General features: G+C 35.4%; 1 protein-coding gene across 3 annotated transcripts in view; it reads left to right on the top strand.

The window, feature by feature from the left end:
- The window catches only part of PIK3C2G (phosphatidylinositol-4-phosphate 3-kinase catalytic subunit type 2 gamma), a 453,317-nt gene that overhangs the window by 75,349 nt on the left and 353,117 nt on the right, over positions 1–24,851 (top strand). For all 3 annotated transcript variants that reach the window (XM_053556309.1, XM_053556307.1, XM_053556308.1), the window contains 3 exons: positions 12,988–13,090; positions 21,349–21,419; positions 24,357–24,420. In XM_053556309.1, coding sequence (XP_053412284.1) covers positions 12,988–13,090; positions 21,349–21,419; positions 24,357–24,420 — 238 coding nt within the window. The remainder of the gene's footprint in view (positions 1–12,987; positions 13,091–21,348; positions 21,420–24,356; positions 24,421–24,851) is intronic.

The following is a 24,851-nucleotide window of genomic DNA, read 5'->3' as shown; positions in this document are numbered from 1 at the left end:
GTTTGTGGGGCACTCCGAGCCATTCTCATGGGGGGGGGGACTCCCATCCTCTTAGTGATGGATTTTGTACCTTTTGTTTGTATCCTTGGGGTCGCAGCTCACCTCAGCGGGCTTGATGTGCATTCTTCAACCTTCTCTCTTGGTGCAGCTCTAATCCACCAGGTTACTTGCCAAATTTCTTGTCCTTTAACTCTCCTTCTGGATGACAGCCTCTGTGGAAAGCTGGCTTCAGTCAGTCATCTTGTCTCCACCCCCTCCATATGAATTTTAGATTTGCTTCTATTTCTGTAAAAATGTGATTTGTATTTTCATAGACATGGCACTGAACCTGTAGATTGATTTGGATAGTGTAGCCATTTTAATAATTTTGGTTCTTCTCTTCCATGAGTATGGGCTCTTTCCACTGTATCCTGTTCAATGTCTTTTTCATCAGAGTTTTGTAGTTTTCATTATGGAGGTTTTTCACTTCCTTGATTAAATTTATTCCTAAACATATTTTTTTTAATAGTTGTAAATGCAATTACCTTCTTGATTTTTTTCCATCTCGTTTGTTATTTGTATATAAAAATGCTGTTGATTTTTGTTTGTTGTGTGCCCTGCAACTTTACTGAATTTGTTTTATTTATGGTGAAGTCTAGGATTTTTTTTAATATAAGATCATGTCATCTGCAAAGAGGGACAATGTGACTTCCTCTTTTCCAATTTGGATGTGTTCCTTTCTTTTTCCTACTTGGTCTGGCAGAGACTTCCAGTACTAGGTTGAATAGGAGTGCTGGAAAGGAGCACTCTTAACATTATGACGTTAGCTGTAGGTTTATTATGTATCCTTTATAATGTTGATCTATGTTCCTTCAGTGCCTAGTTTGTTGAGAGTTTTTATCATAAAGATATGTTGAATTTTATCAAACCAATTTTCTTTAGCTCTTGATGATAATCATATGGTTTTTCTCTTTCATTCCATTGATGTGATGTATCATGTATATTGATTTGTATACTGTTTAACTGTCCTTGAATCTCCAAGATAAATCCTACTCGATCACAGTGTATTATATTTTTGATGAGTGTAAAAGTAAAAATACCTTACTAGCATTTTAAAAAGATTTGTTGAACTTCATCAAGAATATTGGTCTGCAGTTTTCTTATTTTGTTGTGGTCTTGTGTGGTTTTGCTGTCATTGTAATGCGGACCATTTACAGTGAGTTAGGAAGAATTTCCTGGGCGGCGCCTGTGGCTCAAAGGGGTAGGGCACCGGCCCCATATGCTGGAGGTAGCGGGTTCAAACTTAGCCCCGGCCAGAAACTGCAAAAAAGAATAGCCGGGCGTTGTGGCAGGCACCTGTAGTCCCAGCTACTTGGGAGGTAGAGGCAGGAGAATCACTTGAGCCCAAGAGTTGTAGGTTGCTGTGAGGTGTGATGCCACGGCACTCTACCCAGGGTGACAGCTTGAGACTCTGTCTCAAAAAATAGAAAAACAAAAGTGGAAGAACAGGAAGAATTTCCTCTTCAATTTTCTAGACTTTTGAATAGGAGTTAGTTTGTCTTGATAAGTTTGGTAGAATTCAGCAGTAAAACCATACTGAAATTTTCTTTGCTAAGAGACTTTTTATTACTGATTCAAGCTCATTACTTGTTATTAGCTTGTTGAACTTTTCTTCCTGTTTCAGACTGTTAGGTTGTATGCGTCTAGGAATTTATTCCTTTCCTCTTGGTTTTCCCCTTTGTTAGCAATAATTCTTCATTATAGTCTCTAATGGTTTTGTGTATTTCTGTGGTATCAGTGGTAACGTCCCCTTTTTGTTTGTATTTCATTTGAGAGTTTTCTTTTTGTCTTGGTTAATCTAGTTAGCAGTTTATCAATTTGTTTTCTTTTCTTGAAAAACCAACTTTTTGTTTAATCAACTTTTGTACTTTGTTTAGTCTTTGTTTTATTTAGTTCTGCACTAATATTATTATTTATTTTCTTCTATAATCTTAGATTTGGTTTGTTTATGCTTTTCTTGTTCCTTGGTGTACAGCATTAGATTATTTGAAATCATTCTACTTTTTTGATGTAGATATTTGTTACTATAGTACTGCTTTTGTTATATAGGTTTTGATATATTGTATTTCCATTTTCATTTGTTTCCAGAATATTTTTTTTTTTACTTCTATCTTAATTTCTTCACTAACTCAGTGGTCATTTGGGGACATGTTTAATTTCTATGTATTTTTACATTTCCCAAATTTCCTCTTGTTATTGATTTCTAGTTTTATTTCATTGAGGTCTGTGAAGATGTTTGATACGATTTCTTTTTTTTTTTTTAATTTGTTGAAACTTGTTTTATGGCCTAATATATGATCTCTCCTGGGGAATTTTCCAAGTGCTCTGTGTTCTGCTGCTGTTGGGTAAAAAGTTTAGTAGGTCCCTTTGATCCATAGTATGATTGCTGAAATTATTCCTTTGTTATATATAATGACCTTCTTTGTCTCTTTTTTCCTCTTTTTTAACTTAAAATCTATTCTATCTGATATAAATATAGCTAAAACTGCTTGCCTTTGCTTTCTGTTTGCATGGAATATCTTTTTCTATTCTTTCACTTTCAATCTATGTATGTCTTTATCATTAAAATTATTTTTCTCAGGCAACATACCCTTAAGTCATATTTTTAATCCATTCAGCCAGTCTATATATTTAAAGTGGGTAATTTATTTATTTACATTTGAAGTTATTATTGATAGGTGAGGACTTATTTTTGTCATTTTGCTAATCATTTTCTGGATGGTTTGTATATTTTTTGTTTCTTTTTCTCTTACTATTTATCATTATGGCTTTGTGGTTTCAACACAGGAAATACTTGAATATTTATCTTTCTCATTTATGTGCCTGCTCTACTGGGGAGTTTTATACCTTCACATAGGTTCATGCTGATAGATTTCATCCTTTTGCTTCAGCATTTTTTACAAGACTCCCTTCAACATTTTTGTAAGACTCCCTTCAGCATTTTTTACAAGACCAACCTAGTAGTGAAGAATTTACTCAAATTTGCTTATCTGGGAGATATTTTATTTTTACTTCATTTTTGAAGGATAGCTTCATTAGGTATAGTATTCCTGTCTCACTTCTTCTTTTCCTTTCTAAATTTACAATATATTATCCCATTCTCTTTTGTCCTGTAAAGTTTCTGCTGAGAGAGCCTCTGTTAGTCTGACTGAGGTTTCTTTATAAATAACTAGTTGACTTTCTGTTGCTAATTTAACAATTCTCATTGTCTTTAACTTTTGACAGTTTAATGTGTCTTGGAGAAGGCCATTTGGGGTTGAATCTTTTGGGGCAATCTTTGAGCTTTCTGTATCTGCATATCTAAATCTTTTGAAAGACCTGGGAATTTTTCAGCTGTAATTTTGTTAAATAGGTTTTCTATCACTTGGACCATCTCTTCTCCTTCAGCAACAGCCAACCTTTTACTATTTGATTGCTTTATGGTGTCTTATGTGTCACATGTTGTTTTTTTCCTCATTTTTTTTATTCTTGCTTTCTTTCTTTCTTTCATTTTCTCTGACTGTCAAAAGAGCAATTTTCAAGTTCTGAAATTCTTTCTTCTGTGTGACTTAATCTATTCACTAAAGCTTTCAATTGTATTTTTCATTTTATACATTGAATTCTTTAGTTTCAGATTTTCTGCTTGGTTCTTGTTTATGATTTTGATTTCTTGGTTAAATTTTTGATTCAGATCCTGAGTTTTTTAAATTTCTTTCTATTGTATCTATGTTCTCTAGTATCTCACTGCAGTTTTAAAAATATTATATTGAATTCTTTTTATATTAAATTATTTTTCAAGAGTTTGTGTTTTCTTTTGTTTTTGACAGAATCTTACTCTGTTTCCCTAGGCTAGAGTGCTGTAGTGTCATAGCTCACAGCAACCTCAGAGTCCTGGGCTCAAGCAATCTTCCTGCCTCAGCCTCCTGAGTAGCTCGGACTACAGGCACCCTCCATAGCACCTGGCTAATTTTTCTGTTTTTAGTAGAGATGGGGTCTTACTCTTGCTCAGGCTGGTTTCCAAATTCTGAGCTTAAGCAATCCACCCACCTCAGCCTCTCAGAGTGCTAGGATTACAGGCATGAGTCACAACACCCCACTATCAAGTATTTTGTAGGTATCTTTTTTGTTGGATTCTGTTGCTAGGTTATTAGAGTGTGCTTTTGGAGGTGTCATATTTTTTGTGTCCCTATGTTGATATCTGCCCAATTATTGTAGCAATCACTTCTTCCAACTTTTGAATTGGCTTTCATAGGGGAAGACTTTTTCCTGCAGATATGTCTGTGGTGTGGATTGAATAGGGCCCTTTACCTATGATTCTAAGTGCATGCATGGAATAGTATAGCCTCTGTGTGCTTTTGTTAGCTATAATTGGCTTCGGCAGTATCTGTTATTTTTCTTAGTGGCTTAGGCTATAGTTGTTATTGGTCACCTTGGTGATACTTTGCTGGCATTAAGGACACCAAGAGGACTGGCCCTTTGGCACCAGCAGTGTCAGTGTCAGTGGCAGGCTGAGTCTACCTGCCTTGGGCTCCTGGGTGGCATACACAGGACAGTGGTGTTACCAGATCCAAGTGGGCTGATTGGGGGGATTATTGGTGAATTCTTGGGTCTAGAAGTGGGCCAGGTGTGTGGGCAGATCCTTGGGGCTCTGGGCAGTAGGCCTGGCATTGGTGGCATCAGTAGCAGAAGTGGGCCAGTTCTTAGGCTCCTAAAAAGCATACATTGGTGCCAGCAGTGCCAACAATGAGCTGGAAGGGCCAATATTTAGGGCCTCAAGTGGTGCTTGTTAACTGGCCTGTTAACTGATACCAGTAGTGGTAAGGGTGCCAGGCAGCGTGAACCTATCCTTAGGACCCCTCAGGCTGTAGGGGGTGGGGTCAAGCAATACCAGTGGCAACAGATGGCATACCTAGGCATCAGTGGCACACATTCTTGCTTGTTATTGAGCTCCCTGATTGTGCAAATGTGCCAAAAGCAGCAGCAGAGCAGCTCTATCCCTAACCCCCCTGATGGTATACTAGGATACTGGCAGCAGTTGGGCCAGGTCTCTTACTAGGATTCCTGAAGTGTGTGTTTGATGCTTAGAGGTACAGTCAAGACTGTATGATACCCAGCCCTCTGGGTAGTGTGTTTAATACTTGGGGTACAGCACAGAGTGAGGCAAGCCTGTTTCTCAGAGCCCTTGATAGAGTGTGCAGGCATAGGCTGTGGTGGTAGGGGTACAGTGATTCCCAGGGTCCCCAGTGGCATGTTTAGGCACTAGCAATAAGTAGAATAGGTCTTTTGTCGGGCCTTCTGATACTCCACATGCATGCCTGGGATGCCAGATATTGTGGAGTGATTCCCAGGCCCCCAGGGGGTTCGGCTTGGGCACTGGTTGGGGTAAGTCTTAGGTGGAGCAGGCCTGTCCTCAGGCCCCTGATGGTGCACATGGGCATAGTCTGTGGTAGATGGAACTAACCTGTATGATTTAAATAGTTTCTTCTCATAAAAATCTTACTTTAAGTTTTACTTTCTTTTTCAACTTAAAAATAATTCTTATTAGCTACTGTGTGAAACAATGAAATTTACTATCCTTGAAAGGTTTTGCTGAGCAAATCATAGCTGCCTTGTCAGTAGTACACTGCAAGTGTTCCTTCAGGAAAAACTGAATATTCTTCCTTGGACCTATTGCTTACAACCATGCCAGAGTTAATATATTTGATTTAAACTAAACAAAATAAAACTTTTTAATAGTATAAATGTTATTAAGGAATGTTAGAACCAAGGAGCTAGAAAATATTTTTAAAGAAAAAAAAGAAGATCTGGGCCAGATGGTTTGTACCTATGTTCCCAGATACCGAGGCTGAGCTCGGTATAGAGAGGATCACTGGAGCTCAGGAGTTCAAAACCAGCCTGGGCAACACAGCAAGATTCTACCTCTAAATTAAAAGAAAAGAAAGAAAGAAAGAAAAAAATTCATAGTAATTAAAAATCTTACTTTGAAATAGCCATATATTTTAAATTAACAAGGCAGTATCTATTTCTTTGTTCATCTCCAGCATTGAGTGGATTGATCTGGCTACCCAGCCAGGGGTCTTCTTTCTCTCTTCTAGAATCTCCAAATAAAGAAAATGCATTCCTTTTATTAGAGAAAGGGAGAAAGACTGAGAAAATGTTATTCAAAAATTAAATCTCATTAATTAAAATTTTTAAATCTTCTTATACAAAACTTCTATTATTTAAGAAATAATACCTCATCGTATGACAATTTGTATTAATTTTTCATTAAAACATTTTATTATAAATTAGAATTGCCTTATAGTCAGAGTAAAAATCAAAATATTAATTACCAGTGAGGAAAAGACTAAGTTATATTATATGCAGTTTAAAGTAATGGATTACACTCATTAGTGGTAATAACTTGAGTTGTGTATGTTGCTGGGAGGAAAAATAATTAAGGACTTCATTTAGCAACCTTGAACAAATTGATTATTGTCAACACATTCAGAACAGCCTAAGGCTCCACATATTATAATCCACTCTGTTACAACTTTTAAGACTTACTTTGAGAAAAACGATAAAGTGCTTTTCTCTTTTACTTAACATTAATCTTCCACTTACAAAAATCACAGAATCATGTGAGAGTATATAAAGGAACATATTATATTTCGAGCTTCCACATACATGATAAAAAAATTACATTCTATTAATAAATCATTCAATAAAAATATCTTGGGTTACTTTAATTTAATTTTAAATCTCCTTCAGAGTGCCTTTCTTAACATTCTAAAATTAACTTTTGTCTCATATTTAATAAATAGCTAACAACCACAAAAAATTGCCATAAAAACTTGCATTTGGTTTTAATTCAATCATACTCTTCTCAAACAAATGTCCTCCTCAGTAGATACTCTGTATACACCATCATTTGAGAGCAATTCTCCAAGAAAAGAGCTCATGCTAAATAAAAGATGTGTGTGTTTGTGTGTGTGTCTTTTGACTACCCATCTTAGGGGCCATGCTTTTCACTTCTTTTTCTTGTGATATGACAACCTTTCCTTCTATCCTATATGATAGTTAGAATTTTCAAAAATAAAATTGCTATTCCTTATTGCATATATTCATTAAATTCTGCATACTATCTGTCTTTCTATTCTTTATGTTTGCTTCTCTCCTCTTTTTCATTTTCTCTCAATCAGCATCATCCAAAAAAAAAAAAAACAAAAGAATATCACATGACTCATATCATAGTTTTAAATTCTCTACTAGCCACAACTAGGAAATTTGGAAAGAAACACGTGGAAATAAATTGTAATATTATAGTTTATTCAAATCAGTGAAAGGATAATATTATTTCAACATGTAATCAAAATAAATTATTGAAATCTTTTACATCATTTTTTGTGATGTCTTCAAAATCTAGTGTTCATTATATACTTATAACACATTCAGACTAGGTTCATTGCAAGTGTTGAGTAGCCACTGTGTCTATTGGCTATAATCCTAGACAGTCTAGCTCCCATCATTAAAGACAGGCTGGTCAATATGGTGGACTTACTAAATGTAGTGATAGCAAAGTGGTGAAGAGTAGTTCACACCTTTTAGAAAGCATGCTGATTATTTGAGGCTTTTTAGTTCTTTGGATAACAGGAGAAATTTAATCTTAAGTGACAATTCTAGCACAATAATAGTTTGTAAAAATACTTCTAGCTTCTTGGAACTAACAAACCAAGACTCAAAGGCAATAACGTTCAAAGACATGTTCGTAAATAGAAATACTTAATGTCCGTAAATTCTCCTTGTAAGAATTACTAGAAGGTTCACTCCACAAAACAAACAATGAAGCCCTCTGGAAATGGAACAATGGTTAACATAATAACAGAAAAATTACTAATGCAAACTTAAGAAAGAAAATAAGTTATCAGAGGCTTCTTTAACCTATCTAAACTTACTTGACTTTCCAAAGTAACACTCTTTATTTCCTTTACAAAACATAATGATTGAGGTCTGTAATTCTTTGTATGTTCTAGAATAGTAGTTCTCAAATATTTTCATCTCAGATTCCTTTAAAATTTAAAAGTTTTTGAGCAAACCAAGAAGATTTTTGCAGGCCATGTCTGTTGATATGTACCATATTGAAAAATAAAATTAATAAACTTAAAAATATGCATTTATTATTGAATTAAAATAAACTTTATTACATATTTATTAAAATAACAATTTTAAAAAATTTATAATACTATTACAATCACATCTTTTTTTAATAGAACAAATAAAACTCAGTTTTAAAAAAAAACAAACTTTTAATTCCTCCTTCCTTTTTTTTTTTTTTTTTGCAGTTTTTGTCTGGGGCTGGGTTTGAACCCGCCACCTCCAGCATATGGGGCTTGCACCCTACTCCTTTGAGCCACAGGCGCCACCCCCTCCTTCCCTCTTTTAATTGAGTTGGTTGCAAATAATAATGGCTTGGTAGTACACTCTTATGTATGCATTATAATTTTAAAAAAATTAAAAATTAAGAAAACTACCATGCGATATCTCACCCCAGTTAAAATGGTTCTTGTCAAAAAGGCAATAACAAACACTGTCAAGGATGTGAAAATCATACACTGTTGGAGGAATGTAAATTAGTGTCACCACCATGAAGAACAGTGTGGAAGTTCCTCAAAAAACTAAAAGTGGAACTACCATTTGACCCCCCAACCCCAGTGATAAGTGCATTCTAAAAGAAGGGAAAAGTGGAAAAATATCTGTACTGCTGTGTTTATTACAGGGTTATTTATAATAGGCAAGATTTGGAATCAACCTAAGCATCTATCAATGGATGTTGGATAAAGAAATTGTGATAGATATATATGATGGAATATTATATAGCCACAAAAAGAATGAGATCTTGCCAATTCCAACAACATACTGGAGAACACTCTTGTTAAGTGAAATCAGCTAGACACAGAAAGACAAATTTTGCATGCCTCACTCATTTATGGGAGCTAAATATTAAAAGCAATGCTTCTCATGGAGGCAGAGTAAAATAATGGTTACCAAGAGCTGGGAAGGATAGCAGGGAGGGGAGATAAATTGGGGAAAGTTAATGACTTCAAAAATATAGTTAGAATTAACAACATGTGATAGCATAACAAAGTCACTATAATCAACAACAATTTAGAGTCTACTTTATGATAACTAAAAGAGTGCAAGTGTAATGGTCCTAGCACACACACACACAAATCATAAATGCCTGAAGTAATGAATACCCCAATTACTCTTGATTAATTACATTGTATGCTTGTATCAAAACATCATATGTGCCCTATATATATGTACAAATATTATGTACCCATAAGAATTAAAAAGTTTAAAATAATAAAAAATAACATAATTCAATAAGAAATACTGTGTCTCAAAATAATCTGTGAGAAGTAGAGCATTGTTATGTGTTTAGAAATCCTGTAAAGTCTGGTTTAGTAGAAGACAGCTGAAAACTCTTTCTGCCTCTGCCTTCAATCTATTGCATTATGTTGATTTGGTGGTAGTAGATGAAGAAAACTAGCCTCACACAAATATAAATCTGCAAAAAGAAAGAGCATTTTAATAGTATTTTCTGATAACTGGGTATATCATTCCTTGATACATGTACTACATGAAAATCAACAAGTGATATTATTTTAAAATTTACGTGAAATGTAGAATATGAAAATTATCAATGAAATTTTCACACCAGGTTTCTTAGAATCCATTGGTCTCTCCTGCCTTACTGATTCATCTTTTATCCATGCAAAATTGGAAACACATGCTTTGTCATTAACAGAAATTTGTTCACTGGATTTCTGCATCTTCTAAATGTTGATATATTTCCTTATAAAATATCAAAAAATGACATCATTTCATATTAGCATTGTTTGTATCAGAAAGTCTTTAATATGGGGACGCTGACAAGCTCATATTGAGAGATACAAATCTTACAAAATTCTGCTTTTGCCTGAAAGTTCAGTTGTTTTCCTTAAAGTGGTGGGCATACCATGTTCATTTTCAAAAAAATGACTACCATATACCCAAGTCTGAATGAACATAAAATAATTACCCCATTTATAACAGAAATATATGTGTGCTCACACACTTATTTTAGCCTATTAATGAAAGTTCAGTGAACTTGTACTAACTGCTTTTCTGGAAAGTAGAGAAAAAGAAGTTTGGTTTTTAATTTCTTTTGCACAGTTTAGTACAATTTGAGTAGTTTCCATGGGAATATATTTCTTTAATGTCACTTGAAAAAAATTATAGTAGAACCTCTGTAAGCTGACTGCCCAAGTGGCTGTAACAAATTGAACAACATAGGAAAGTGGTCAACATAAAGAACTAGGCCTACTCTACTGATACATGTGTGTGGTACATGTCTGGTCTATGAAAATTAGGTCAATTTAAGGAGGTAGGCAATGTAGGAAGGTGGTCAACCATGAAAGTTCTACTGTATAAGAAAAAAAATGGACTTTTCCAAAAACTGATAATGATCTCAAACATGATAATTATGATGACAGACTCCACCATACATACACACATTCCTATATACATACACAAATATACACGAACATATACAATGAGGCAAATACACGTATAAGGAAAGAATTAGGACCTAATTTTAGGAAAGGGTATAACTGGCAAGTGGCAGATATAGAAAATAAAAATAAAAGTCATCCAGTTATATTTGAAGTTCTGTGTGGTGTGGGTATAATATACATATAAACTTTCTAGTATAAGCATGTATCAAATACTACATGGAACATACTTATGTTACAAGCATTTGTTCATTTTCTTCAATTCATGTACAAACTGGACATCTTGTATTTTACCTGGTAATTCTAGTAAGGGTTGTACATACAGGTAGGTCAAATAAAGTCAGTTAAAACAAGAAGATGGTGGTCATATAAGAAGCTGAATTCTTTGAACTGGGTTCAGAGTTCAAGACAAGGAAGAAAGGAAACTTTGGGAGCAGTCTCTATTCTTAAATTGGAACCCAGGGAAGGAATAGGAAAACAGAACTCTAAAGATGGGAAGAGGAGCTGGGGGAGAGGGAGGAAATGGAACTTGAGTACAGGTTTCTCTGAGGAAAGGCCATTGGAGCAGAATTTTGGGAAGGAGGAAGGAGAATCAATAGTTTCAAGAACTAGTCAAGAATTGCACTGGCCATACCTTACATCTAGACTGATGGCAGAAATAACAACTCAGTGAATAATATAAGAGCCCTATAGACAGTCCCAAAGAAGATTCTAGCTAGACTAACAGCTGGTATAGGAATGGACATAGAATACATATTGTGAATACTAACATGCACCATTATGGTGATCAGATAAGTATTGTGTTTCTTAGTATTAAAAAATAGCATTTGTCAAAATTACAACATTTATAGAGAACTTAGTAAATATTAACGGAGTAGTGTTCTATTTGTCTGGATTTTGGGGAAATAGGTAATCCCAAATATCATATTCAGTGAATGTTCCCATATAAATGAAATCATCTTTAGGACCTCAAATTTCCAATATGGGATTTTTTTTTTTGTCTTGCAATCCTCCCATATATTTAACCAATACCCTTTACACAAAGCATTAATATAATTCATCCTTTTTTTAATGACTAAGAGTCACCAGAGATATCAAAATTTAAAGCTGTAGGCTGGGCAAGGTGGTTTACACTTACAATGTTAGCACACTGGGAGGCTGAAATGGGAAAATCACTTCAGCTCAGGAATTTGAGACCAGCCTGAGCAAGCGCAAGACCTCGTTTCCACTAAAAATAGAAAAGTGACTGGGTGTGGTGGTGCACTCCTATAATCCCAGCTACTTGGGAGGCTGAGGCAGGTTGATCACTTGAGCCCAAGAGTTTGAGGTTGCAGTGAGCTGTGATGATTCTACTGCACTCTACCCCAGAAGACAGACCAAGAATCTGTCTCAAAAAAAAAAAAAGACAGAAAGAAAGAAAGAAAAGAAATGTAAAGCCCTTCCTTTCACAGAAGAATCAGATTATACTTAGTGTTTAAAATAACTCGCTGCAAAATAGTAATTTGTTGTGCTCACCATTTAATTTATGCTTGGCCAATGTTCACAAAGGAAAAAGAGATAAAGAGAAGAAGAAAGTATAATAATGCCATTAGAAATTTCTGAAATATGTAGAATTTTTTTTTTTTTTTTAGAGACAGTCTCATTTTGTCGCCCTTGGTAGAGTGCTGTGACATCACAGCTCACAGCAACCTCCATCTCTTGGGCTTAGGCAATTCTTTTGCCTCAGCCTCCCAAGTAGCTGGGACTACAGGTGCCCGCCACAACGCCTGGCTATTTTTTTGTTGCAGTTTGTCCAGGGACGGGTGCGAACCCGCCACCCTCAGTATATGGGGCCAGCACCCTACCCACTGAGCCACAGGTGCCTCCCAATACATAGAATTTTTTTCTGTTTGATATGCTTGTCAACTCTTTGATGTAGAAGTAATATCTCTACTGTAAGGAGGAAAATATTGAGTTCAGTCAGATATTTTTAGTTTAACTGACCTGCCTAAGGTCATAGAGGTAGTAAATCTGTTTCTAAAGCCTGTGACCTTTCCAAGCCATCCCTCCACTTTCTCAGAACAGTGATCCACACATAGACATGGTGGCCACAGTGAGACCATCCAAAAGCATGTTATCCTCAACTTGGAGCTTTCAGATGGCTGAGTAAAACTAACTTGGACTATGTAAGGTGTTCTATATTATAGTTTATTACAACTATTCTAAATGTATCTATTTTCTAACTCAAGCCATTTGAAAATAATTGCAATATTTTGTCTTATATGTGCTACAGTTTTACATTTCCCCTCGATTTATTAATTTATATACACACACATACACACACATGAAACTTCCAAAAATAATAGAAAATTGAAGCAAGGAGAAAAATGCACAGTTTGGATGTGTTATAAGTATTATGGGAAGATACGATTATGCTTATGTTTTTTTCCTTTAGTGATCACTGCTTGGGGAGCCACAAAATGTTTCAGAAAGATAAATCTATTATTCAACTTCATCTTCAAAAAAATAGAGAGTCTCTGGGAAAGTTATCTCAAAAGGTAAGATTTTCTTAGCAGTGGTTTCAATGAGCAAACTGATCATTTTAAAAACGATCTTTATATCTTTTGTTGACTGTTGCCAAGGTGGAATTATGTAGCGTAATAAATGTGTTTTTTGAATGTATTTATTGAAACATGAAATATTTCATCTAAATGCCTGCAAACAATTTGTAAGAAGCAATAATATGAATGTATTACCATAACCTTAGTGTTATGTTCTGAATGTTTACATTCTCCCCAAAGGTTATAAGTTGAAGAAGACCCGAGTAATAGTGTTAGGAGGAAGAGTTTTAGGGAGGTGATTAGGTAAACTTATTAAGGTCATCAATGTGACCTTAGGCAGGGCAGTTAAACTAAAAATATCTGACTAAACTCAATATTTTCATGAAGACTGTGTGTCAGGAACCAGCCCTAAGATGCTAAGGGTTTTCTTCCAGTGGTTTGGTGGGGCAGGGAGCCGTCAGAATTATAAGAAAATGTGGGAAATAATAGAGAGGCGATAAACAAAGAAATAGTTTTTAAGAGCAGTGAGGGATTTGGGAGACGGCATACCCTTCCTCACGAGGCTTCCAGTGTGCCACCTCGGATACCCTGTATTTATCTCATACATCAGTGTTTCAATCATAAATCTCATGAAGGCAAAGCAAACAGTCCGTCATGGTTCTTACTGTGCTTGCATTTCTTTTACTAAACTAATTCTTTAACTAAGTACATTAATTGAATAGATTTACTTGTTAGTTGTATTGTTTTAAGACAGCGGTTCTCAACCTGTGGGTTGTGACGACCCTTTCACAGGGGTCGCCTAAGACCATCCTGCATTTCAGATATTTACGTTATGATTCCTAACAGTAGCAAGGGTCGCAGCTTTAGGAAGGTTGAGAACCACTGTTTTAAAGTATTTATGATGTTAATACAAACACAGTCTAGAAAGTTATACAGCCCAGGAGCAGGACATCAGGAAAATACCCCAGTCAGACCACACTTAGAAACCACAGATGTGATTTTTCTAATACCGTGAAAGCCTTGTGTCCAGACAGACTCCTCTGCCCAAACTAAGGTGACAGAAGAAAAGAGAGATTTCATCTCTTTATCTGGTCCGGAACAATTATTGCTGTATTCAACAAAGTTTAAACATTTTGTGTTCTTTCTTCCTTCCTTTCTTTCTTTCCTTTTCCTTCCTTCCTTCCTTCCTTCCTTCCTTCCTTCCTTCCTTCCTTCCTTCCAGCAACCTCAAACTCCTGGGGTCAAGCAATTCTCTTGCCTCAGCCTCCCTAGTAGCTGGGAGAACAGGTGTCCACCACAACACCTGGCTATTTTGTTGTTGTTGTTGTTGTTGTTGTTGTTGTTGAGTTAGAACTTACCAGCCCCAGGGCATGTGCCCAATGCCCTGACCACTGAGTTATGGGTGCCCCAAAATTCTACCTTCTTAACAACTCAAAAGCACTCTCCCTGAATAAACACCCCTGCCCTGGCAGAGAACCTTTGCATAGACTTGCAGCTGCAGTAAATGGTGGAGTGCTGTGTGGGTGGGTGAGTGGGTGGGAGAAATTCCAGCAAGACAGCTTTCAGAATTTTTTTTTTGAGACAGAGTCTCAACTGTCACCCTGGATAGAGTGCTGTGGCATCAAATTTGGCAACCTCAAATTCTAGGGCCTAAGCTATTCTCTTGCCTCAGCCTCCCAAGCAGCTGGGACTACAGTGCCTGCCACAATGTCTGGCCATCTTCTGGCTGCAGTTGTCGTTGTCGCCTGGCATGCCCAGGCTGAATCTGAACCTGCCAGCTCCCCTGTATGTGGCAGGCACCCAGCCAGCTTTCAGAATTTTCAAGTGAGAAGTCCCGACAGTACTTTGCATTGAAAACTAGGAATTTCCCAAATCAGCTTTTCTCCTGATTCTATTTTCCTTTTGTCTATTCTCTGCAATCCTAGTCTTGATTTCTAGTCTAATTACAACTAATCATTGAATATTGTTTCAAGCTTATGAAACCGTTATTTCTAGTAAAGCAGGCACATGAAGATATGATTCTTCCCTGAACTATTCCCACATGCACCCGTTGGCAGTGTCCTTAAAAAGAGATTAGTGCCCTTATGAAAAAGCAGGTATGCTATCTCTCTCTCCACCCCCTCTGTCTTTCTCTTTCTTCCCCCCATGTGACACAGCAGGAAGGTAGCTGTCTGTACTTTGGGAAGACAGCCCTTACTCCAACTCTGATTTTTAACTTCCCTGACCCAAGGGCAGTGATTTTTAATCAATGTACCATGGCACACGGGTGTGCTGTGAGAGCATCTTAGGTGTTCTGCAAAGAATTTTCAAGATCATTAATTAAATTCTTTTCAAAAGAAATTCAGAGCTCAGTAGGTGTATTCTTTTTTTAATCAACATAATTTAACTGGGCCTGAGAAGTTTACAAGTTCAAGTGTGCCGTAAAATAAAAAATGTTGAAAAACACTGCTCTAGAACTATGAAAAATAAATGTCTATTGTTTAGGCAGCCTATTCTACAGTATTTTGTTATAGAAGACCAGCTAACACACTCAGTATGTTAACAAATGAATTGGTTTCTTTGAAAAATCATTTAGAGAAATTATTAAGATCATCATATTTATACTTTGTATGTATCCACTTAGAAGCAAATGGGATGGAAAATGTGAAAAAGAAATAATTGAAGGGAAAAAAATAACACAATTCTGTGCTATTCGAGAACCATTTATGTTGACACAGCTTAAATCAGGACAGATTAATAGTCATAATATATATAATAAATCTACTAGAAAAGGATTAATATCTTTAATGACATAGACTCATACTGTTAGATGCAAATTTTAGTGCCAATGTGATGTCTTGAGTCACTTCTAACTCAAATTACACATTATGCAGTGAACATTGATATTTTGGTAGTTTTTATCTGTAGAATATTCCAATTATTTGCTTTAGGTAGAAATCCCTCATTTATATTAGATAACAGACTTGTAGTGCATGATTTTTTTTTCCTAGTATAACGTGTTTCATCATAAAAATATCAGGTGGTACATTAGGTTGTAATACATCTATGTGGACTATAACACAATGAAGCCAGAGAGAGTTGTTTAGAAATAACTTTTGGATTGGGTTAACTATTCAGCTGCTGTTGACAGCTCCAGGGCTGTACATCTGAAATCTTCAGAAAGAAACATTATAAATCCTCAATATTAATAAACTTAAGATTCTTCAAATTGCCCTCCATGTTGAGGAAAGCTGAAATCATCACATTTCATTGCAACATGGGCGAAGAAAAGAAAATATATGTGATTTGAGTTTATGTGTTGCTAAAACAGTAGCTTATTGGTAGTAACTCACAAATCACTAACATTTCAAACCCATGTAAATGAAGGTTTAGTTTAAAATCTATAAAAACTCCACTCTTCTGATATGTATTGAGCATACGTTTTGTATCTAGGATTTTAACATTTCTGTCACATTTAATCTCCACAATAATTCTATGAGGCAAACACTGTTAAAAACAAGGAAACTGAATCACAGGGTCATGTCACAACTTGCCAAAAATTATAATCATAAAACTGTGAGCAGAGGAGCATAGATTTGAGACCAGTCAGGGAGGCCTCAGAGTCTACACATTGCTGCCAATGTATGGGACATATGCTTAGATTTTATAGGCGATTCTTAAAGGTTTTCAGGGTAATTGGTCAAAACTGTAGTCTCTCTAGATCAGCGGTTCTCAACCTGTGGGTCACGACCCCTTTGGGGGTTGAACAATCCTTTCACAGGGGTTGCCTAAGACCATCAGAAAACACATATTTCAGTTATGAGGTAGCAACACCTAAAATAGCAATGAAAATAATAATAATTTTATGACTGGGGGTCACCACAACATGAGGAACTGTATTAAAGGGTTGCGGCATTAGGAAGGTTGAGAACCGTTGCTCTACATAGATAATTTTTTGTCTGTTTTATTTTCCATGGCTATATCTATGTAGCTCAAAGTCTGGGGCGTGATAAGTGTTTTAATAGCTCTAACCATATTATACATATATGAGGTGTCAGGCACTGTTCTCAGTACTTTAAATACATTAATTCAAATAGCCCAAGAGCAAATAAATGATAAATTCTATTATTTTCCTATCTTATATAAATAACAGTACTGAAAAATTTAGAGATTAAATCAACAGCCCTAAGTCTAGTAAATCACAGCTAGTAAATAAGGAAAATAGAATTGCACAAACCTAGACTGGTCATGGTCATAGGGCTCACTATATTATAATGTCAGCTGGTGCCATGTCCTTGTTATCACCCCTGCCATCCTGTCTGGGAATAAGCATGGAGTCATCCCTGGGCATATAGTGTGTATTTGTTCCTGGAAATGCCTATTTTTCAATATGTCATTCGGATCATAGAGGGAATTAAGTTACATGGTTCTTTTTGATGTTTACTGGCTCAACTCACAAACTTTTACTTTCTATAATAAATACATCAACTCTTGGCTAATTCAACTGTTCATAGGCCAACAGTATAAATGATCTTTCTTGTCCACAACTTTTCCTAGCACTGACACTGTTATTTAAAATTTGATAATACACTTGATGGTAAAGGTATTTGTATATCCTCCATTCATTCAATAAGTATTTATTCTGTACTAGGCCCTGTGCTAATGCATAGTGAACAACAGCAACAAGATCCCGGCTCTCAAAGAGCTTAGTGTCTGGGGCTTTCAACCGGCACTGACTCCCAGTTAAAGAGCAATTTTAACGTCCGTATAAAATATGAGGTAGGCTTTCCATGTCTCTATCTCTCCAAATCTTAGCTCCTATCTTCTTTGCTCCAAATCTTAGCTCATTTGGTGGGTTTTTTTTTTTTTTTAGCATTATATTCCATAGAAGAAGACATTAAATTTTATTGAAATTTTAAGAGTTTATTTCTAGGAGCTAGGCTAAGTACTTCATACAGTATAATATTAATCCACCTAATCTAATAATGACTGATTGATTTAACATTTATTTATTGACCACTTTTACATGTCTCACAGAGTACTTGCCATTCCTAGAATGTAGAGTTCACAACTTAGTAGAGAGACAGACAATATACAAACATATATAACAAAGTTCAATAGAGATATGTCCACTGCAGGAAAAGGTAGCTTTGCTTCGAGAGTTCAGAGCAGAAGCCCTGGATGTCCTGGATGTCGATATATAGGAAGGGCTAGTCATATTTTTAAGTCTAAATCCTAGACTGTGACTGTAAGAAAGAAAGAGTGATAAATTTTGTTAATTTGGTATCTTGATTAAAAGCAGAGATTGTGGTTTCATATGGCTCAATTCAAATGTTTTTCTCATGAAAGAATTATAAAATTCTCTGCATTTGAATTTCTTAACTCAAAAAAAAAAAGCAAGTAATTGTAGTGCTTACCTAGTGTGGTTATTATGAGAACTCAATTGAGAAATATGAGGAGCTGAAGTTGGTTCCTCTACCTAATAGGACTCCATAGTATAAACTACTGAGTTGTAATTAAGATGGTAGACTGTGTGCTAATTCAGTTCTTTATCATTAAAAACGTTAAAACATTATTGATATTAGTTTATATGTAAACATTTTCATACTTACAATGCTAAAAATGTCAAGAGATATGGGCAGCTGTGTCTTATGTCAATATAGTGTGTACATGGTTGTGTCACGATTATTGTTGATGTAGCAACAATTCATATATCACAATTTTTTATGAATATTCAATACCCATAGAACAAAATAAATTATACTCTCAGTTGCAGATTCTACATGTAACAAGAAAATTAAAATTAAAAGATAATTGTGCTGGTTTTAAAGTTTTGGAAAACTTTGTTTCTGAGATATATGCTGTATATAGTTTAATATAACGGAGGCAGTTTATCAATTTGTAACTCTTTTCATTGCCTGAATTGCTACATTTAACATAATTACACTTGATTTGCTCTCTAAAATTTTTTACATACATTATAAAGGAAGAGTGAATGTTTTCATGCTTCTAATTTTTAAAGTAATGTCAAAATTCTCTTTGATTTTGAGTATTTCAGCAGTAAGCCAAGCATTTATGAACAATTATATTTTCTTTTTAGTAAAATTTTGCAAAATTATTTTGATAGTACTCTTTTTTACACAATAGAAGGAATATAGTTTTTTTACAATTCTATTAAATTTATTAACACCATTGTCTTTTAGTAAGTACTTTATAGTTTTCTAATTGTGAAAAGCATTATGAACTCAGTTTATCTTGGATAGCCTTCCTATTTTAAACTTGATAAATATTATACTGAAACAAGATAGTTTAATTTTTATTCTAAGACAAGAAGGTTGTTCTAAAAATAAAGCAGGTTGACTGTCTTAAGAATTGTTCCAGATTTCAAAATTTTAAAGCTTCTACCTTAATTAGATGTGAATTAATGAACCTTTAAAATGTCTTTTTCTCCTTTTATCTCTCTCACATTTGATCGAAAGTATTGCCAACATTGTAGATATTAATCATAAATCAAGGTTTTTTTTTTTCTAACTCAAGGGGATATTCACTGAAATTTTACAATAGTTTTTGTATGAGAAAAACAAAAGATCTTAAGTTTTTCTTTAAGACCAACAGATGGCCTTCAGGTCTGGAGAAAAGTGAAGTTAATGATATATTTCATGGAAAACTGATGAAATTTTCCTCCAACCTTTTGTTGGTCTGCTTTTTAAGATCCGTTTATAATTTTAACAAAGAAGTGTTTCTATAGCCGGGCGTTGTGGCGGGCGCCTGTAGTCCCAGCTACTCGGGAGGCTGAAGCAAGAGAATCGCTTAAGCCCAGGAGTTGGAGATTGCTGTGAGCTGTGTGAGGCCACGGCACTCTACCAAGGGCGGTACAGTGAGACTCTGTCTCTACAAAAAAAAAAAAAAAAAAGAAGTGTTTCTAATACATGTATGTTAATTTCTCCCCCCCCCCGCAGCATTTTTAGATACTTTAAATTAAAAAAATTTCTAATAAATGGCAATATGACACAGGCATATTTTCTCTCCAAAAGTATCTCTGGAAACCAAAGTTTTTTAAAAACATAAATATGAAAAAATAAATAAATGAAAACATGAATATGATTATACTATGCAGAAATATGCAAATAAGTCATTTATATGCTCTCACTGACTTTAACTTCTGAAAGAAGGCAAGCTCCAAATATTACAGTTCAAATCTTACTACCTCCTGGTGGACTGCTTTTTACTTTCTAATGATTCTTCTCTTTCCCCATCCTTTCCTTGCTTAAAGTATAGGCATAGAAAAAAAATTTTTGACCATTGTCACATGCTCCATTTTAGAGGTCACAATGACTCTAGATGTAAATTTCTAGAATATAAACCCTACATCATAAAGTTTTCAGCATTTCTACAAAGTGTTTCTTTTCACAGCATGTACTTAAAATATTGTTTTATAAGATGACATTGTTCCTTCCATGTAACTTAGCTGCCCTCTTCCTCTTTACAAAATAAACCAATATATAAAAATTAGGTGCTGTAAAAATTTTCCTTCTGATTTTTTTCCCACAAATTCATTTAAAAAATGCACCATTATAATGGAGTTACTTTGCATTCTCCACTGCATGCTCGCATAGAGCTTTCAGGAATGCATGATGCAGAAGAGCTAGTCAAGCAGTTAGGGAGTGTGTGTATGTGTGGGTTTAGGAGCCACAGAACTGAAATTTTAAGATGAATAGTTTCTGTCTATATGCAGAATAAACAAAATGCCAACTGATAACTCCTGGAGTTCATACCTACCAATAGTTGACATTCATTAGCAAATCTAGTGTTTGTGAAAGGGCATTTTGGCAGGAAGATGAGGTGAAACTGAAAAATACAGAAGTTCATTGTAAGTCTGCCAGTCCATCTGGCAGAATGCCAGGTATGAAATGACCATGGCATGCGTGGCCTACGTGGAACAAAACCAAAATGTGCACCCATGCGGGAGAACCAGTGCTGCAAATGTGTCTTCCTAATTACCTGGAGAAATTAATATTTGACCTTGGTGATGCTAAGATGTTTTATAAGTTGCTTTTAGGTTTATCTTCAACCAAAGCTCAGCTTCCTGCTTTATTATTGAAAAGGCTATACAGTTAAGGAGTGTCTTGTAAGGTCTTTAAGACAAAGTATAAAAATGATGAATGAGGGTTATCAAAATAGGTGAATACAATGACAGCAGGAAGTTACAGGCCTATTTGTATCTGGTACTCATTTCTATTCACTCTATAAATATTAATATATTCTGCTCTCTACAGCATGAAGATGACCACAGTCAGTTTTATCTAAACCAACTTCTAGAATTTATGCATATTTGGAAAGTATCCAGGTAAGATATTTTATTTCTGTTCCAAGACTACCTTCTGACTGAGCTCTCAAATACCAAATCACAATATTTTTTTGGTTGATTATAAAAACTGTCCTTTCACTAGTACTGTGGAAGCTATTGTATTTTTAATAGATATCTCCCTTTGGCAAATTCTGTTAATAATTATCTATTCTCCACAGTTATTCAGATATATTTGAAGAGCTGCTAACACCTTCCAGAACATTCTAACATGCATTTTAAAATATCTCTGCTGCTGGTTATTATATTTTCAAAGCCTTTTTTCCTCATTCATTTTGCGAATTTGGGTGTGCATGTGTCACTAAGCTCTTTATAAAGCTGGATTTCCATACTTTGAAAGACACTATTTCCTGTTTTTAAATTTCTTTCTGGAACTCCCTGAAAATAATTGGCATATCCTAAACGGAGTGTAAATTCAAATTGGAAAATTCAAGTGACAGCAGATGAACATATGCTAATTGATCCTTGTATCTAAATGTACATGAATAAACCCATCATGGAGCTAACTCGAGAAAAGATATCAGTGCTACAGTTGGCAAGTACCTGGGATGAAAGATGTTCTGAGCTGAACCAGCCAAAAATGAGATACGGGATAGATATATCCAAACTCTTTAAAGTAAAGCCTAATATAAAAGAAGAGTTAAAATTGTTTTCAATGACTATTAATCATAGTTAATCACTCTATGGAGTTATTATACATTTCACATTTATTATCTCATCTAATTGTCCCTGAAACTTTTTGATAATACATATTATCCTACTTCAGAATCAAGGAAACTAAAGTTATGTGAGTGTAAATAATTTGCCTAAGGCCACTCAGGTCACTAGTGGAAGGACTAAAACCAAGTCTGTCTGAAATTTGCAAAGGTGTTGTTCTTTCTTTAAGCTACTGTTTTCTTTCCCATCATAAATCTCCCCTCTGCCCCAAAGTGTCCAACTTCATGCCATAAAATCATAGAACACCTAAGACTATATTTCAGACTCGAAAGCAGTAGATAAGATATAGCCACCTTTTTCTTTTTCTATTTTCTTTTTCTTTTTTTCTTTTTTTGCAGTTTTTGGCCTGGGGCTGGGTTTGAACCCACCATCTACGGTATATGGGGCCAGCACCGTACTTCTTTGAGCCACAGGTGCCCCCCGCCACCTTTTTCTTTTACAGGTAATTCGTGGTTCAGGGATAAGTTCCCTTAACTAGCATAGTAACAAAGGCTGTGGGGTTTTTTTGCCAAAATGAGTCAATCCAGAAATAAAGAAAATAGAGAAGGAAAAATACACACACATACGTCAACTATGACAGATTCTATAAAAAGAGGGAAATCCTTGAGAGCCAGAGAACTGTTTTGAACTGGGTTGGTAGAAAGTTGCTGTGCCTTGTAGCAAACCAAGACTGTGAGGAGAAAGAGAGCAAAAGAGTTTCCATTCTGCTATGTCTTACCCTGCCATTGCGCACTCCCTGACACAAGTCTGGTGGCCTTGACTATGTGCCAGGGGCAGGTGGCCACGGGGTTAAATCAAGGCAAAGCAAAATTCTATTGCAGTGAGAAATAGAAGAGACCTGTCATGGATAGCCCAGCTTCAGACTTTATTTCCATTACCTTTTCCCTCCAATTCCAGAGTGGTGGACTATAGCCTGAGGAGTACCATCTCCCAGAGATGTTTCTCCTGTGGCAAGGAAACCAAACCACAGAAATTCAAAACTTTGGCAGCCATCACACAGATATTTAATGCCACAGCCATGACTAAAGCCAAGTCTATCTATCCGTCAGTGTTTCTTTCACTTCCATTATATTCTGCCACCTCCAGCCCTTACCTTTCTCACACGTTATGTTGCCGAGATCCATTCTCAGCCTCATAAAGGCCAGTGCAGAACTTAGCTGTCCATGACACAGCGCCACTTTGCTGCCCTCCTCACATCAGTGTATAGTGATCAAAAGAGCAAGGACTGGGTGGCAGGAGCTTTTATTTGCCTTCCTCCTTTAATACTCACCTACCACTTAGAAGTTGAGCAAATAATTTACCTTCCCTAATTCCTGGTAGTTTTTCTACCCATAAAATAGATAAAGTATCCAATAGCAAAGTGCTAAAATAAGTGCATTCTTGGGGATCTTAATGGTTTTGGTTTTAATAGTCACCAAGTCTGTGCCTACTCCTTTCCTCCCCCTCCACTAACCTTTACGTATTCTATGAATTTTGTCTTTGAACTCACAGATGGACTCCAGCTAAAGTGATAATGTAATAAGAAATGAGAATACAGTTATTATAAAATGTATTGGTGTGCTTTAATGCTGTTTTTGTGCTGTGTGACTCATGATTCAATTCAATTCAGCAGTTTTCAGAACACATAACAAGGAAAGTCAATAATGTTTGGAAAAGTAGTTTTAAACAGTGACGGTCAGAAGAATCTCAGCTAATACTCCATATATTCCACCTAAACATAGATAAAGCTGGAAAAATAAGAGAAGCTCAGGAGAGAAAAATGCAGACACTTGGTGTCAGAAAAAACTTTATTTTAAAAGTGTGCCATTAATTTTAATTCCAAATGTAATTCTCTATCAGATTTTATATACTTAACATTTCTTGATGTTCATAAATGCCATTTTTTTCTACTTATGAATCCCTTTACAACTTACATTTTGTATTAAGAGTAGTTTGATAAAATGATCAGCCTTTGAAAGGTTTGGTTAATTTGTCATGATTTCTTGGGAATTCTAAGATCTTGTATGCTTGCAGTCTGTCAAGATGCACAAACTCTATAAGGCACCTACATGAAATGTTTTTAAAATATGTCAACACTAATCCTTTTTGTACCACACTTGTTATAGAATCCTGGGCAAAACAGAACTTGTGAGAAATGTTTGTGCTAAAGATAATTAAGTTTTCTACCCAATTTTAAACAAGATTTTTGTTTTATCTTTTCAGACAGTGTCTCCTAACACTAATCAAAAAATATGACTTCCACCTGAAAAACCTGTTGAAAACCCAGGTAATTGACTTTTGTTACTTTATCTATGAATTCAGTGAGCATGTATTAAGAATATAGTGTTTTTCTAAAACTTTGCAAGTTTCTAAAAATAAGAATAACAAATAAAGCAGATGGTCTACCACTAGAAAGGCCTTGATTTTGACACAGAAATAGAAAAAGGAAGATACATGCAGTGAAGTGTTACAGCTGCTGTGAAAGACCTGTGTGTATACACAGCACATTAATAAAAAAGATCAGTTTTACTCATTTACTGTGTGTATACAGAGCACATTAATAAAAAAGATCGGTTTACTCATTTTTACTCATTTACTTCCATTAGGCATCCCTTTCTTACAGCAACTTCTTCCAGGGAAGGGTTAGTCTTTCACAGATAGAGCATCCTATTATTACAGAAAATTGTATGAATCAGAGAATACCTGAATTTTTTAAAT

This window comes from Nycticebus coucang, chromosome 12 (assembly GCF_027406575.1).
Source record: "Nycticebus coucang isolate mNycCou1 chromosome 12, mNycCou1.pri, whole genome shotgun sequence".
NCBI lineage: Eukaryota > Metazoa > Chordata > Mammalia > Primates > Lorisidae > Nycticebus > Nycticebus coucang.
This window is presented reverse-complemented; position numbering and strand designations above follow the sequence as displayed.